This window comes from Ictalurus furcatus, chromosome 1 (genome assembly GCF_023375685.1).
Source record: "Ictalurus furcatus strain D&B chromosome 1, Billie_1.0, whole genome shotgun sequence".
In the NCBI taxonomy this organism is placed as follows: Eukaryota; Metazoa; Chordata; class Actinopteri; order Siluriformes; family Ictaluridae; genus Ictalurus; species Ictalurus furcatus.
The window spans coordinates 28810190-28825225 of NC_071255.1; the positions used below are offsets into that span (position 1 = coordinate 28810190).

The following is a 15036-nucleotide window of genomic DNA, read 5'->3' on the forward strand; positions in this document are numbered from 1 at the left end:
AACATTATCATTTAAAAACTGTATTTTGCGTTTACTCGGATTGCCTTTGTTTTATCTTAGATTTTGTTTTAATTTCTGAAACAATTTAGTATGAGATATACACAAAAGCAGAAGAAATCACTAAAACTTTTTCACAGCACTTTACTTTAGAAAAAGATACTTAAGAAACAGTCATTTTTTGAGGGCATTTGGTACCATCCTATCATTGTGAAGACTTGGTCCTTTTGGGGGGTAAATACACAAACACACACACACACACACACACACACACACACACACAGACTCATATTTTTGTGCAACTTTACATTTGTCTTGTAAATCAGCTATCCATATAGATAATTCCATTTTGAAAAGACTGACCTTTCCTGATAGATTGATTGCATGTTCTTTTATCCTCTTGCCTTGGTCTCTATCTCCCTTTCCCATCTCTCTGATCTCTCCCATCTCCTTTTTTCTGTTTTGTTCTCCTGTCTGCCTTACATTTTTCCCCGTTTGTCTCTGCCTCCCACTTTCAATCTTATTTCTTCATATCTGTATTTTTCCTCTTCAAACTCACCCAATTTCTCTCAACTGTATGCTCGTTTGATCTTTTTTGTGTGTGTGAGACTTTGGAAATTTATGATTGATGTTCCTTTGTAAAAAATAATTGCCTGATGACAAGCTGCCTTAAATTTTTTTTTAAGTGCTCTGATTCCTCGTGTAATTAGAAATGGATGGGTTGGCAAGCCTTTATCTAGAGATTAAAAAGAATCCAGGCAAAACAAATAAAAAAAAAGAGAGATTCAAACCACTATGAAAATAATGGCAGAGTGCACTTTGTAGAGTGGGTCTCTTCGCTTCATAAATTCGAATTTAAATGGTGTTACAAGCAGCAAATAAATTACTCCCTGTTTGTACTGCTATCAGAGAACAGAAATATCCTGGGTTTACTATCATCATGAAAGAATTTGTTCTGGTGGCAGTAGCTTATAAGTAATTTGTAAATTATTAATGATCTGCCATAGTAAATAATTAGTAGCAACTTTGTAATGTTATTGCTTCTCTTTGAAGGGACCTAAAGGAGATTCAGTCATTGGGCCTCCTGGTCGTCAAGGACTTCAGGGCCCACCCGGTTCTCCTGGTATCGGAAGACCTGGCACCACTGGACTGCGAGGCCCACCTGGACCTCCTGGACCTCCTGGCTATAGCTCTGGTAAGACGTTAGAGCTTAATACAAACTTAAGCTCTCTTTGGTGTTTTCTAGGCTCAGTATTGAAACAGATATCTCAGAAAAAATTAATTGTCCATCTGTACACCATCTGAACTGTAAAGGATTATGCTTTGTACTAGACTCACTGATAATAATTGTTTTGGATGAAGGACCAAATCAATCCTCCTATCAGCCAGCATGATTAAAAAAAAGTCCTGATGATACTGTTAACGTATTAAACTCCCAGAACTTGTTGCCATGTCCACACTCATTCCTCATTCCTCAGTTTGTAACTATACACTAAATAATTACTAGTCATCTGAATCTATGAATAACAAAATAATCAGCTTAGACTTTAAGGGGTTAAACTTCCCTTTCTGATGATGATGATGATGATGATGATGATGATGATGCATGCCGGTTATGAGGTATCAGGTGGCCTCTTAGTGGAAGTCATGGAAGCATCAGGAAATTCTGTATCTTAATAATAAACAGACTGATACTAAAGTATTTTTGTGATTTCAGCTGCTGCTATTCCTGGCCCACCTGGGCCGCAAGGTCCTCCTGGTCCACCAGGACCAGCTGCTGGTGGCTCTGGCTCAGTGAGTGACACTCATCATCACACACCATTAACCTACAACACTAAGGGCCATATTCACAGATGAGTTACACCCTCGTAGTGAGGAGTTAATAGTAAAATTGCACAAATTTGAATTCAGATCTCAGGCATGACTACAGACTTACGCACTACTCAGACTGTTGCAGAGGAGTTGTACATGAGGGATGGAGTTTGGCAAAAACATAGGCGTGTCTCAGTTATATGTAATTCTGACCTTCAATTCAAGTCGATTTTTCTTTCATGATGTTGACAGTTTGCATTTTCTATCAAATAATTATTTTTTTATGGGCTTAATGGCAAGTGGTTTTTTTAAAAGATGATTGTCTAGACCCTATTGTAGAGCTGTCTCTGATGAGTCTACTCAAGAAAACTCTGGCAACCTCAGAAACGTGACCTACTAGCAAGAATCTCAATAAACAGCCCAGAAAATCAACTTAAGCAACCGCATGAGTCAATTCTGAATACAAGGAACTTTCCCTGCTTAAATATTGATGTATCTTTTGAACTTAAGTTGTCAAAACTGAATATGGCCCTATGTTACTGTCCCCTTAAAGCCTATAACATCCTGAACTGTTGTTGCTAATGTAGTCCCTTCAGTATTGGCCACTGGCTTTTAAATAATGTAAAGATATGTTACATAAACTGGGTCACAAAAGGCCTAAAATTTACAAGCCAAATGCTTGTAATTATTATATTTTATTATATTATATTATATTATATTATATTATATTATGTGTTGCATTTTTTTTTCATTTTTAACAATGGTTACAGAAACCTGCATATAATGCAAATAATTATCAAATTATTTGCTTCAATATGTTCTTTAATGTATTGAATTACTTAATTTAATCAATATTAAGTTATCAATATCATTAAGTCAATATGTAGCCTAATAAACTGCTCATAATATAATATTAACTTATTACATGTTGGGTCTATACCAGGGGTGTCCAATCTTATCCGGAAAGGGCCAGTGTGGGTGCAGGTTTTCATTCCTATTGAAAGATTGGACATCCCTGGTTTAAACAGTTGCCATACCTACAGTAATATACAAAATATTGCATCTGTGTGCTGTGACTCTAACGAATGTATGATGTTGTTACAGGTAAAGAAATACGCAAGTCTCTATGCCATGAAGCACGAGCCTTATGCGGTTGAAGAGGGAACATTTTCCATGGTTACAGATACGAGTAAACTCTACCTCAAGGTCCAAGGGGGTTGGAGAGAGATTCAGGTAATATTTTACTTTTCTTTATTCTATCATATGTATATTCTGTATCAGTCATTCTGTATCATGTCTTGTGTCAGAATGTTTTTGGTACAATATTTCCTAACATCCAGTCACTGTATCAATATTAGTACATTAAAAAATAGCTATTATGAGGTACTGTGAAACAGTTCATGAATGAAAACGTATCTAATGTTAAAAACTAGCTAACTATGTTTTCTTTTTTGTTGTTTCCTAGCTTGGAGGGTTGATTGAGATGAATTCCCCTACTGTCCTCTCACAAGATGATGTAAGTTCTAGCATGTTGTCTTAAACTGAAAACAGCACTTTTTTATAGACAAAATTTTGTTTTTGTGTGATGTGGGTAAAGAATGCAGCAAAAAATGTGGACCTCAACAAGTCCAGTTTCACCTTAGGAGCAATTTCCAAAGAGCTGAAGGTACCACATGCATCTGTACTAACAAATGTGTGCAAATATAAAAAATCTTGGGACCATACAGACACAGCATCATTCAAGAAAGAGGCACAAATTAACTCCCAGGGATGAATGAACTTTGGTCTGAAAGGTTCACCTGAACCCCAAGACAACAACAAAGGAACTGGTCAGAGAGTTAGAGGCATCAGGTACCAAAATATGTACAGCCACCATTAAGATAGTCTTACAGCCTCAAGGCCTTAAAGGCATGTTGTGCAAGGAAGAAGCCCTTACTCCAAGACTGGCATAAAAATGTCAGACTGAAGTTTGCAGGTGATCACTTGCCTTTTGGAGGAGTGTTCTGTGGTCAGATGAATAAAAAGTTTTACTGTTTGGCCATAATAATCAATGCTACTGTGCTGTGAAAAAGTATTTGCTCCCATCCTGCTTTCTTCAGTTTTTGTGTATATCTCATACTAAAGAGTTTTAGATTTTCAAACGAAATACAACATAAAACAAACTCAACCTGAGTAAACACACAATACAGTTTTTATTATTTTTTTATATTGAAGCAAAAAAAAGTTATCCGACACCTATCACCCATGTGAAAAACTAATTGCCCCCTTAAACTTAAAATCGGGTTGTGCCACCTTTACCAGCAATAACTGCAACCAAACGTTTCCGATTGGAAACCTGGAGATCAGCCTTCCACAGCACTGTGGCGGAATTTTGGCCCACTCTTCTTTGCAGAACTGCTTTAGTTCAGCCACACTGGAGGGTTTTCGAGCATGAACTTCCCGTTTAAGGTCCTGCCACAGCATCTCAGTTGGTTCAAGTCAGGACTTTAACTAGGCCAGTCCAAAACTTTAATTTAGCTTTTTTGAGCCATTCAGAGGTGGACTTACTCCTATGCTTTGGACCATTGTCTTAAATCTGGTTGTGCCACCTTTAGCAGCAAAAACTGGAACCAAATGCTTCCGATAACTGGAGATCAGTCTTTCACTTACTTCTAGGACTAGGACTTACTCCTATGCTTTAGATCATTGTCTTGCTGCATAATCCAGTTGTGCTTGAGTTTCATTTTACAGACTGAAGACCAGAGATTCTCCTTTAGGATTTTCTGGTGAAGAGCAGAAATCATATTTCCCTCAATTATTGCAAGTTGCCCAGACCCTGAAGCAGCAAAGCATCCCCACACCATCACACTTCCACCACCATGCTTAACTGTAGGTATAATGTTCTTTTTGTGGAATTCTGTGTTTGGTTTACGGCAGATATAACGGGACCCCTATCTTCCAAACAGTTCCACTTTCGACTCATAAGTCCACAGAACATTCTCCGAAAAGGTTTGAGGAAATTCAGAAATTCAAATTTCACCTCACCACTCTTCCATGGATGCATTTGATGTTGTCCTTGGCTCTTTTGTGACTTGCTGGATGAGTAGTTGCTGTGCTCTTGCAGGAATTTTGGAAGGTCGGCAATTTCTGGGAAGGTTCACTACTGTGCCGAGTTTTTTTTTTTTTTTTTTTTGGAGATAATGGCTCTTACAGTGGTTCTTTGGAGTCCCAGAGCCTTTGAAATAGCTTTGTAACCCTTCCCAGATTGATGTATTTCTGTACATTTAATTAAATTGGATAACCACAGGGGGGCATGGTGAGTTAGTGGTTAGCACGCTTGCCTCGCACCTCCAGGGTTGGGGGTTTGATTCCTGCCTCCCCCCTATATACGCAGAGCTTGCATGTTCTCCCCATGCTTCGGGGGTTTCCTCCAGGTTCTCCAGTTTCCTCCTTCAGTCCAAAGACATGTGTTGTAGGCTGAGTGTCCATAGTGTGTGAAGGGGTGTGATTGTGTCCTGCAGTGGGTTGGCACCCCATCCAGGGTGTGACCCTGTGTAGGATAAGCAGTACAGAAAATGGATGGATGGGACTACAACTTTTTTTTAGTGCTACTTCTTTGTAATTTTGGCTTTAACATAATATCATAATATTTTCTGGCAGATACTTTCTGGAAGATACATGATAGTGTTTTAAATGACCAAAATGTACAGTCTATACACATCAGTTAAAGTGTGTGTACTCACTTTAAACTTTTTCATCTTAAAAATTGTTCTCTAATACTCTTTAGGCTCACCCTTTAATATTGGCTCCTCGATTCAGCAATACTCCTAAAATTCATACAGGAAGTGCGGTAAGAATGGCTGTCTTTCTCTGACTATTCTTTTCTTTTCAGCTAAAAAAATACATGATATTGTTATTTGTTATGGTTTTGTGTGAAGCTTGTAAGGGGAAAAAATCATTGGTTTAATTCTAGCTTGTATTTCTGTGGTTTCCAAGGTTCCTGTTTTAGACTATAAATTATGGTGCTGTCCATCCAGCGCTGTTGTAGAACGTCCCAGCTTGTCTAAGTTTATTTTAGTGGTTAGCTCAGTGGCAGGTCCATTTGAATAATGGACGCTCCAAAGCATAAGTATACAAAAGATGAAGAGAATCTGACAAATAGCACCTTGCTGTGTTTTAGCACGTGTTTAAGAGACCTATTTTTGTGTTTCAGCATGTTGGTATGCTTGTCATGCTTCATTACAATTTGATCACTCCTGCTATAAAGTGTATAAGTGTAAGGAATAGTGCAAAAGTCTTATGCAAATGTTTGCACTCCCTTAAGCAACATTTATAGCAAGAAGACACAATGTGCTAGATTTACATTTACATATGTAATGAAAATGAATAAGGTGGATTATTTACTCTTTCATCATTTTTCCCCGAAAATGCCTTGGGAGGAGAAACTGAATGTACATAGATTAAGTACACATTGTCCCGTCAAAATAGAATTGCACAGTTATCTATGACAGAAGCGTAGGTTTAGTGGTTTTTGGTTTGAATTAAATTGTTACAACCTACTGAGATAGATATTAGATTTTAGTCCTCCCATCTAATATCACGGCCAACCATCGTTGAACCGGTTTTAATGTTCAGCCCCGCTATAGACCACCATTCTGCACATTCTTCATGACATATCTGACATACCTTCTTCAGATCAGGTGTGGAGCCTTAGAGGGACATGACAAAACTTTGGATTGTTTCATTTTTAACATTTTTACATTTATATTTTTGTTTTGTTGATAAATTGTAAAATAGAGGTGTATTTCCATTTTTTCATTGAAACAGCTTTTCAGCATTTCACCTCCTCAATTACTTTTAGATTGGCAATTTTCTCCACATTTATTTAGCCATCTGTACTTGACATATTATTATTGTCACCAACCTTGAGACGGTACGGAAGCAGGAGCGGGAGGCGGGTGAACAGAGTAGGATCGGGAAGTTCCGGAAGCGTAGTCGTAGAGTCAGCAAGGGTCAAGCGATCGGGCGAACAATACAAATGGGGATATCCAGAAAGCGTAGTCAAGACAAGAAGCGAGGGTCAAGGATTATCAGAAACAACGAACTAGATAAGCTTGGTAATGCAGCAAACTAAGCTACTGAGCGTATACTTCGCGTCGCTTCTCGGTGGCTGTCTTCTCTAAGTACTAGTGTGTGATTGGTGCCAGGTGTGTCTGATCAGAACTCCGGGGATGGGGAGCGCATGCGTGCCTGGGAAGTGAGTATTGCATCCTGGGAATTGGAGTTATGATCAGACCGAGCTGTGACAGAACCCCCCCCCAAAGGGCTCACTCCAGGAGCAGAGTTCTTTCTTGGCCTCCCCCGGGGTCGTGGACCTGGGAGATGAGGATGAGTTGTGTGAAAGTCCTTGGTAAGCTGTGGGTCAAGTATATCCTGCCTGGGAACCCAGCACTGTTCCTCAGGTCCATAACCCTCCCACTCAACCAAATACTCCAGCTTGCCCCTCCTGTGTCTCGAGCTGAGGATGTTCCTGACGCGGTAAGCCGGTTGTCCATCAATCTCCAGAGGGGTCGGGGGAGTTTCAGCTGGTACTTCAGTGGCTAGAGGACCGTTGACAACAAGTTTGAGACGTGATACGTGGAATGAAGGGGAGATGCGACTGTGTCGTGGCAGTTTCAGACGGTAGGTGACGTCATTGACTCGTTTGAGGATCTTGAATGGTCCCGTGTACCTCGGTGCTAGTTTTTTACAGCCCTGCGCTTGCCTCCAGTCTTTTGTGGACAACCACACCCGATCGCCGGGTTGGTAATCAGGGTGTTCCTTGCGGCGGCGATCTGCTTTGTGTTTGTACATGTCTGAGGCCTCCCTCAGGCGTCGATGGGTGTCCGCCCAGACACGCTCACTACGTTGGAACCAGTGGTCAACGGCCGGAGCTGCGGTGGGCGTTGCGTTCCACGGGAACAGAGGGGGTTGGTAACCGAGCACGCACTGGAAGGGGGTGAGATTGGTAGCTGAATGGCGTAGTGAGTTCTGGGCGTACTCGGCCCATGGCAAGAACTTGCTCCAATCCTCTGGGTTATTGGCACAAAAGGTACGGAGGAATCGTCCCAGTTCCTGATTGACTCGTTCGGCTTGCCCATTGGCTTGTGGGTGATAACCGGAGGTGAGATTCACTGTCACTCCCATCTTCATCATGAAGCTGGACCACACTCTGGAGGTAAACTGCGGGCCCCTGTCACTGACAATCTCCTCCGGAATGCCATAATACCTGAACACATGCTGGAATTGAAGTTCAGCTGTCCTGAATGCAGTGGGGAGAGCGGGTAAGGGAATGAAGCGTACGGACTTGGAGAACCGGTCCACTGCGACTAGAATTGTGGTATCTCCTTGGGATCTAGGCAGGTCTGTTACGAAATCTACAGATATGTGTGCCCATGGGCGTTCGGGGATAGGTAAGGGCTTGAGCCTCCCGGTGGGGAGGGTCCGAGGTACTTTACTCTGTGCGCACGATGAACAGGACTTCACCACCTTGTGTATGTCTCTTATCATATTGGGCCACCAGTATTTCTCTTCCAGGAGATGGTGTGTGTGTTGTGTTCCAGGATGTCCCGTACCGAGTACCGTGTGTGCCCAGATGATGAGTTCTTGGCGGTACTCTTCGGGTACGAAGAGTTTGTCAGGAGGACACTTTACAGGTACTTGGGACTGGGGAATCTGCTCTAGTCCCGCGTCCAGCTCCCACTCTAGCGCACTGATAACACATGAAGGACGAATGATGTACTCCTCCTGCTCGTTGACCCGTTCTGTCTGATCAAGACGAGACAGAGCATCCGCCTTTTGAATGTACTCTTCCATGGCTTTTTGCTCAGTGATCGTTAACGGGTAGACCCTCCCTCGTGGTGGTGTAGTGCCTGGGAGCAAATCAATAGCGCAGTCGTAATCACGGTGGGGAGGTAGTCCGCTCGCCTTCTTCCTACTGAATACCTCTATGAGGTCGTGGTAAACACTGGGGATCTGGACGTTATCTGCCTTATCTGGGCTTTCAATGGAGGTGGATGCTACGGAGATCACCAGGACTTGAAGACAGTGAGAAATGCAGTGAGCTGACCAGCGCGTGATTTCCCTTTGGTTCCATGAAATTTGGGGATTGTGATGTTCGAGCCAAGGGAGACCGAGAACCACTGGGTGCCGAGCCGTCACTATGACATGGAACGTGATCTTCTCCTGATGAAGGGCGCTGGTTCGGAGGTTAACAGGTTCGGTGCAGTGGGTGATTATGCCATCTCCTATGGGGGCCCCATCAATGGCTTGGACACGGCGGGGGGTGCAGAGAGGACGAACAGGTATATTATATTGGCATACAGTCTCTTGGCTAATGAAATTCCCCGCCGCTCCCGAGTCAATCAGTGCTTCTAAAACACAAGAAACCCTTGAGTAACCCACTATAACGGGCAATACGAAGGCAGACTGAACAGAGTGCTGGGTAATGGGTTCGGAACTCACCCCTGCCTGAAGTGGTCTGGCAGTTTTGGCTTCCCCTCGGGTAGAGCCCTGTTTGAGAGGGCATTGTGGCATGAAGTGGCCCCTCTCACCGCAGTAGAAACAACGGTGTTCACGGCGCCGTCGTTCTCGTTCCTGCGTGCTCACCCGAGTCTGTCCCAGCTGCATGGGTTCACTAGAGTGCTCAGGTGTCAGTGCTTCCGCCTCACCGCGTCTGGGGCGGCGGCTACGTAGTAGACGATCCAGGCGGATAGCTACGCTGATGAGTGAGTCGAGGATCAAAAGGTCATCGTGGCACGCCAGCTACGTTAAGATGTCAGCATTTAATCCCCGGCGAAACATGGCTTTTAGAGCGGGTTGATTCCATCCGCTCCGGGCGGCGACAGTGCGAAATTCGAGGGCGTAATCCGCCACACTCCGTGATCCCTGCGCCATGGACAATAAGTCCTCCCCAGTCTCCCGGCCGTCTGGAGCGTGATCGAATACCGTGCGGAAGCGTGATGTCAGCTGCTCAAACGTGCTGATACGGTTCCCTTCCTGTTCCCATTCCGCGGTAGCCCAGAGGAGAGCTTTCCCGGTTAAAAGTTCCATGAAGTGGATGATCTTCTGACTCTCCGTCATGTCTGGGTACGTGAAAAAAAACAGGGAGCGCTGGAGTAAAAAACCCCGGCAGCGTGCGGGATCTCCATCATACTTCTCCGGCGCTGGAGTGGGAGGGAAGCGTGGGGTCGGCACCGTAGCAGGCTGCGCAGCTTGATTTAACCGAGCTACCTGCTCAGTTAGGTAGGCGAGACGTTGATCATGTTCGCTAAGCATCCGGCCATGTCCCTCGATGGCGTTCAGCCAACGATTTCCCGCTGCCTCCATTAATTGGCGAAGTATTCTGTCATCAACCTTGAGACGGTACGGAAGCAGGAGCGGGAGGCGGGTGAACAGAGTAGGATCAGGAAGTTCCGGAAGCGTAGTCGTAGAGTCAGCAAGGGTCAAGCGATCAGGCGAACAATACAAATGGGGATATCCAGAAAGCGTAGTCGAGACAAGAAGCGAGGGTCAAGGATGACCAGAAACAACGAACTAGATAAGCTTGGTAACGCAGCAAACTAAGCTACTGAGCGTATACTTCGCGCCGCTTCTCGGTGGCTGTCTTCTCTAAGTACTAGTGTGTGATTGGTGCCAGGTGTGTCTGATCAGAACTCCAGGGATGGGGAGCGCATGCGTGCCTGGGAAGTGAGTATTGCATCCTGGGAATTGGAGTTATGATCAGACCGAGCTGTGACAATTATACACTGTATTATACACTGAACTTGTGATTATTTGGTAAAAATGGCTGTTTAGCATATGATGAATGCAATCCAAAACATAACTATTTCAATCATAAGATTTCAAGCTAAACATCACACATAATGTATGTGTGTCAAAAAAAAAAAAAGACGAGCAGATATAAATGTAATCAAAATGTAAAATGAATCTCACGTTTCATTACGAGACAAATCATTTAGGTAAATATGTCTCACAGCTCAGGCTGGTTGCCCTCAACACACCACTGACTGGGGACCTGGGCTCCATCCACTCAGTGAATAAGCAGTGCAGACTACAAGCTCAGGCCATGGGCATCCGAGACGAGTACAGGGCTTTCCTTTCTCACCACCTACAGGACCTGATCGACATTGTGCAGCCGCTGTACCGCACCAGCTTACCCATTGTTAACCTCAGGGTGAGCCACTTATCTTCTCTGATATGTAGATGTGTTTTAGTAAGAGGGGAGGGGTGTTCAAAAGCAGGAAAAACTGACTAGCAGCCGTTTGGAGATTTAAAGCTATTAAAATCTATTCCAGTTCATATTTTCTTTGGTTTGAGCTGAAAATATTTTCTTTTCCTCATAACAGCACATTAAATAAAGTGTCTATCCTATTTTTGCAGGGTGAAGTTCTGTTTAAAAACTGGGAAAGCATCTTCTCCAATCACATTCTCCCCAGTGGGATCCCCCTCTACTCTTTTGATGGACGAGATGTGATGAGTGATCCTTTCTGGTCAGTTAACTATAACACCGTTAACACCAGTTAACACCTAGAACTAGTTTGTTATAAGAAATATGTAAAGGGACAGCTAGCCAGTGCAGCTTATATAGAATGCATGTCAAATGGGCTGATGTTTTGTGCATCGATGAAGACCGTAGCTGTAGAGTTTTGAATATATTGTAATTTAGTGTGGTATACCAGGAAGATAAATAAAAAAGAGTGGTACATATATTACTTAATTTACATTTACTCATACATCTGAAGCTTTTATCTGAAGTGAATAACAAATTGAGGGTTAAAGGCTTGGTAAACCCAACAGTGTCAGATTGGCAGTGCAGGGTTTTGAATTCACAAGATTCCAATCAGTAGCTCAAAGTTTTAACCACTGAGTTACACTAGCTATGTATTAAATTTCTGAGAGGTACTAATTCCTTATGGTTATTATAGCACGTCATTTATATATTGGCTAAAACAATATAATATTTCTCCTTTAAACAAAATGATGAGTCTATGTTCATAGCCTTTTTTTTTTAATTTCAGCGACAAATGTACAAACGTATTTACATTTGCACAATGTGAATGTTGTATTTGCATCTTATTACGCATTATGGATGTAACAGAATATGAATACATTATTCAAAATGAGCAGATAATTAGCTTTAAAATGGATAAAAATACAGAATTAATTAGGAATACTAAACAGATAAAGATAGTGGTATTCAGTTACACCTGATGACATGATGGCATTGTCAAAATTAAAAAATAAATGTAAAAATAAAAAAAAAAAAAAACCAAATGACCATAGGTGGCTCTGGTGTCATTTGAAGAGTGGATTAGGAAAGATGTGTCCACATAATGTTGTACAGAGGCCAACGTTCTTTTTTCCAATATCTCTGCAGTAAAAAACCCATCTATTGCAGTTCCAGAGCTGTTCCCCTAAATGAAAAAAAAATCTGGCTTGCCCAGCCACAAGCTTGGGCTTCACTTATCAATTTTTCTTCCCCATTTTTCCACCACTGTATTTTTGCAGCTAGTTTTGCCAGTTCCTTCTCTGTTTACGTCTATTTATACCCCTGGGTGGTAAATATAGCTACTTGTACCATGCATCCGTGGCTACTGTGACAGTAGAGCTGCAATTGTGGTTAGCAAATACTCTTTTTCGAGCTGTTTGTGAAACCTGATGTTTTTAAGCGATATGACAGCTCTGGTTTCAGTAAGTTGGCATGAATGTGCATGAATATGCTGTTGATGAAATCTAAGTTCATTGTCTGGGAGTGTCTTTTTGTACAGCTAGGAGCATTGAACTACTACAGTCTTCTCTAATAAAGCCTAGCCTGCATGTGTGTTGTATTAGTAAAAAATGGTTACTAACCATTGCGAACACTGGATTATGACAGATACAAAAAAGTCTAGACAGCATTTTATTCATCCTGTGCTGTTCTGCCAAAGATTTTCCCAACGAAATATTACCATGTACGTGCCAGTGAACACCATGTTCTTTAGGTTTTTGCTAGGTTCATATTAAGTAATGAACAGATTTCAAACTCCTGTTAGAAGTGGGGTTTATTTTACTGCTTGTATATTGAGCAACCGTCTTCTTTCTGTGGTCAGTCATTGGTTTCACTCCTATGTTTTGGCAAGTTAACCATCCCACTGGACTGAACCTCTGAATTTGATTGATGTGTTTCACGAAACCTTTGGCCACAAGGGGGCAATAATAACTATGTTGTTATACTAGATTATACACTTTGAATGGTATCCATGGAAAACATGGCAAATCAACTTGTGACATTCAGTTCAGTCATGAAAACCAGATGATTTATGCCTTAAAAATCAAATTTAGCGACCTTGATTACAGTTCATATAAGGGTTTTTGGTATAATTTGTAAATGTGCATGTATTTCTGTACATTGTCTGTTTAGTCTCACATTTTACAGCTGCACATTTCAGACGTCAGTCACAAAGTCACAAAAGTCAAACAGTTTGTGCATCTGAAAGAGTTTTTGTCTAGATATGCTACATATATGAGCCTTAAGATCAGAGATGAGAAGTAGCACAGTACTACTTCTTTGTTACTGTTAAGTGTACTTGAGGGTTTTTTCTTTCTTTCACCAGTTTACTGTTGAGTTTTACTTACTATGTTTCAAAAGAAAAGTCTCTGCCTTCTTCTCAATACATTGTCAAATACTGCATCAGTATATTTCTCTATAATCATATATTTGTAAAATATGACTAAATATCATCTGACAGTCCCGATGAGTCAATCTAAATTCCTAACAAATTTAAACTTTAACAAATGTGAGCGCAAAAATTAGACATAATACCCATCACATCAATCTATCTGCTGCTATGCATGATTTATTGCATAATTTATTCCTGATTTATAAGTGTGTGATTTGATGCCTTTTTCTTTTCGAAATCTTTCTTGTATATTTACATTCATAAATGTAAGATTTTAAGAGTTGAGTGAAGTTGTACTTCCACTTTTACTCAACTGTTTATGTAGATAATTAGTTGCGCTTTTACTTAAATAAATAATTTGGATATTGTACCACTTCTGGATGTGAAAAATGCAAGAAAACATATGATCCAACATATATGATCACATATTCGATTGGAAATTGTAGTTTCACTGCATGAACACTATACACTGATTCAGATATGAATAAATACAGATACAAATAGGAGGAGCACTATTTAATTTTTGGTTTTAGAACGTTTTCCAGAAAGGTTCACAGGACATCTGGTTGAGAATAGAGATGGGAATGGGATCCCATGGTATGCACAAGTAGGAGGATTTTACTTTCATGCGTGTGAGAACAAGTGGACAAATAGAAACCATGCGCATTAATATGAATATGTTGCACTGCGTAATGCTTTTACAACATCCTTATATTTGTCTAAGTTGAACGTTCAGATGCTCCATAGTGAATGCAAATGAGTCATGGTTACGCTATCACATTCTGCAGCATTGATTCGTCAAGGAAACGAAAGATTGTTCCTGAGCCAAACAAGAAATGCTGTTGCTGCTTAGTACCCCCACCCCACCCCCACCCATCCCAAAATTGGTTCAGACTGTCATCTACTCCACCAATCAATGTGTTCCTTTGGGGGGAAAAGGAGGAGGATGGAAATTCCTCATTTGAGAGACACATCTCTTTTATTTACACATCTACGTTGTCAGTAAATAAAATGCCTTTTTTCATTGAAAACGTCTAGGATATTATTGTAATAAATGCCTATAAGTTGCAAAGGGAATGTTAGATAAAGACAAAATTTTATTTGGAAGTCTAAAACATCCAGGTATAACTTTCTAAAGAAAACAAATCCTAACTTCAGGAGGTTTTGTTTAAGTTCACAGTTAAAAACTCCAACTCGTTTCTGCCGTTTTTCTAAAACCTCTGGATAATTCATCCATTCTCAAACAAAAATAAAACTTAGAATTGGGACATTAAATGAGCTAGATTGAAAACTAAAGTTCTCCTGATTAAAATGATATATGGCACTTATTGCTGATTGTTAGAATAGGTTAGAAAAAATAATACAGGAGGATCAGATTTCCCAAAAATCATTAAATGTCATTACAACAGCAGTTTGTTTAAATTCATTAGAAAATATCTCCAGTAGGTACACACAAAAATAATAATTGTGTGAGCAGGATACAAAAAACCCCACATCTCTAGTTGAGACTAATTATGAACTCGGATGATATAGCTGATGTTGAGGAACT

At 41.2% G+C, this 15036-nt stretch overlaps 1 protein-coding gene across 3 annotated transcripts in view; it reads left to right on the top strand.

Annotated features, from left to right (window-relative positions):
• col15a1a (collagen, type XV, alpha 1a) overlaps positions 1-15036 on the top strand; it is a 92959-nt gene that overhangs the window by 76700 nt on the left and 1223 nt on the right. For all 3 annotated transcript variants that reach the window (XM_053635691.1, XM_053635692.1, XM_053635693.1), the window contains 7 exons: positions 1051-1192; positions 1715-1791; positions 2914-3042; positions 3275-3325; positions 5576-5638; positions 10805-11002; positions 11209-11318. In XM_053635691.1, coding sequence (XP_053491666.1) covers positions 1051-1192; positions 1715-1791; positions 2914-3042; positions 3275-3325; positions 5576-5638; positions 10805-11002; positions 11209-11318 — 770 coding nt within the window. The remainder of the gene's footprint in view (positions 1-1050; positions 1193-1714; positions 1792-2913; positions 3043-3274; positions 3326-5575; positions 5639-10804; positions 11003-11208; positions 11319-15036) is intronic.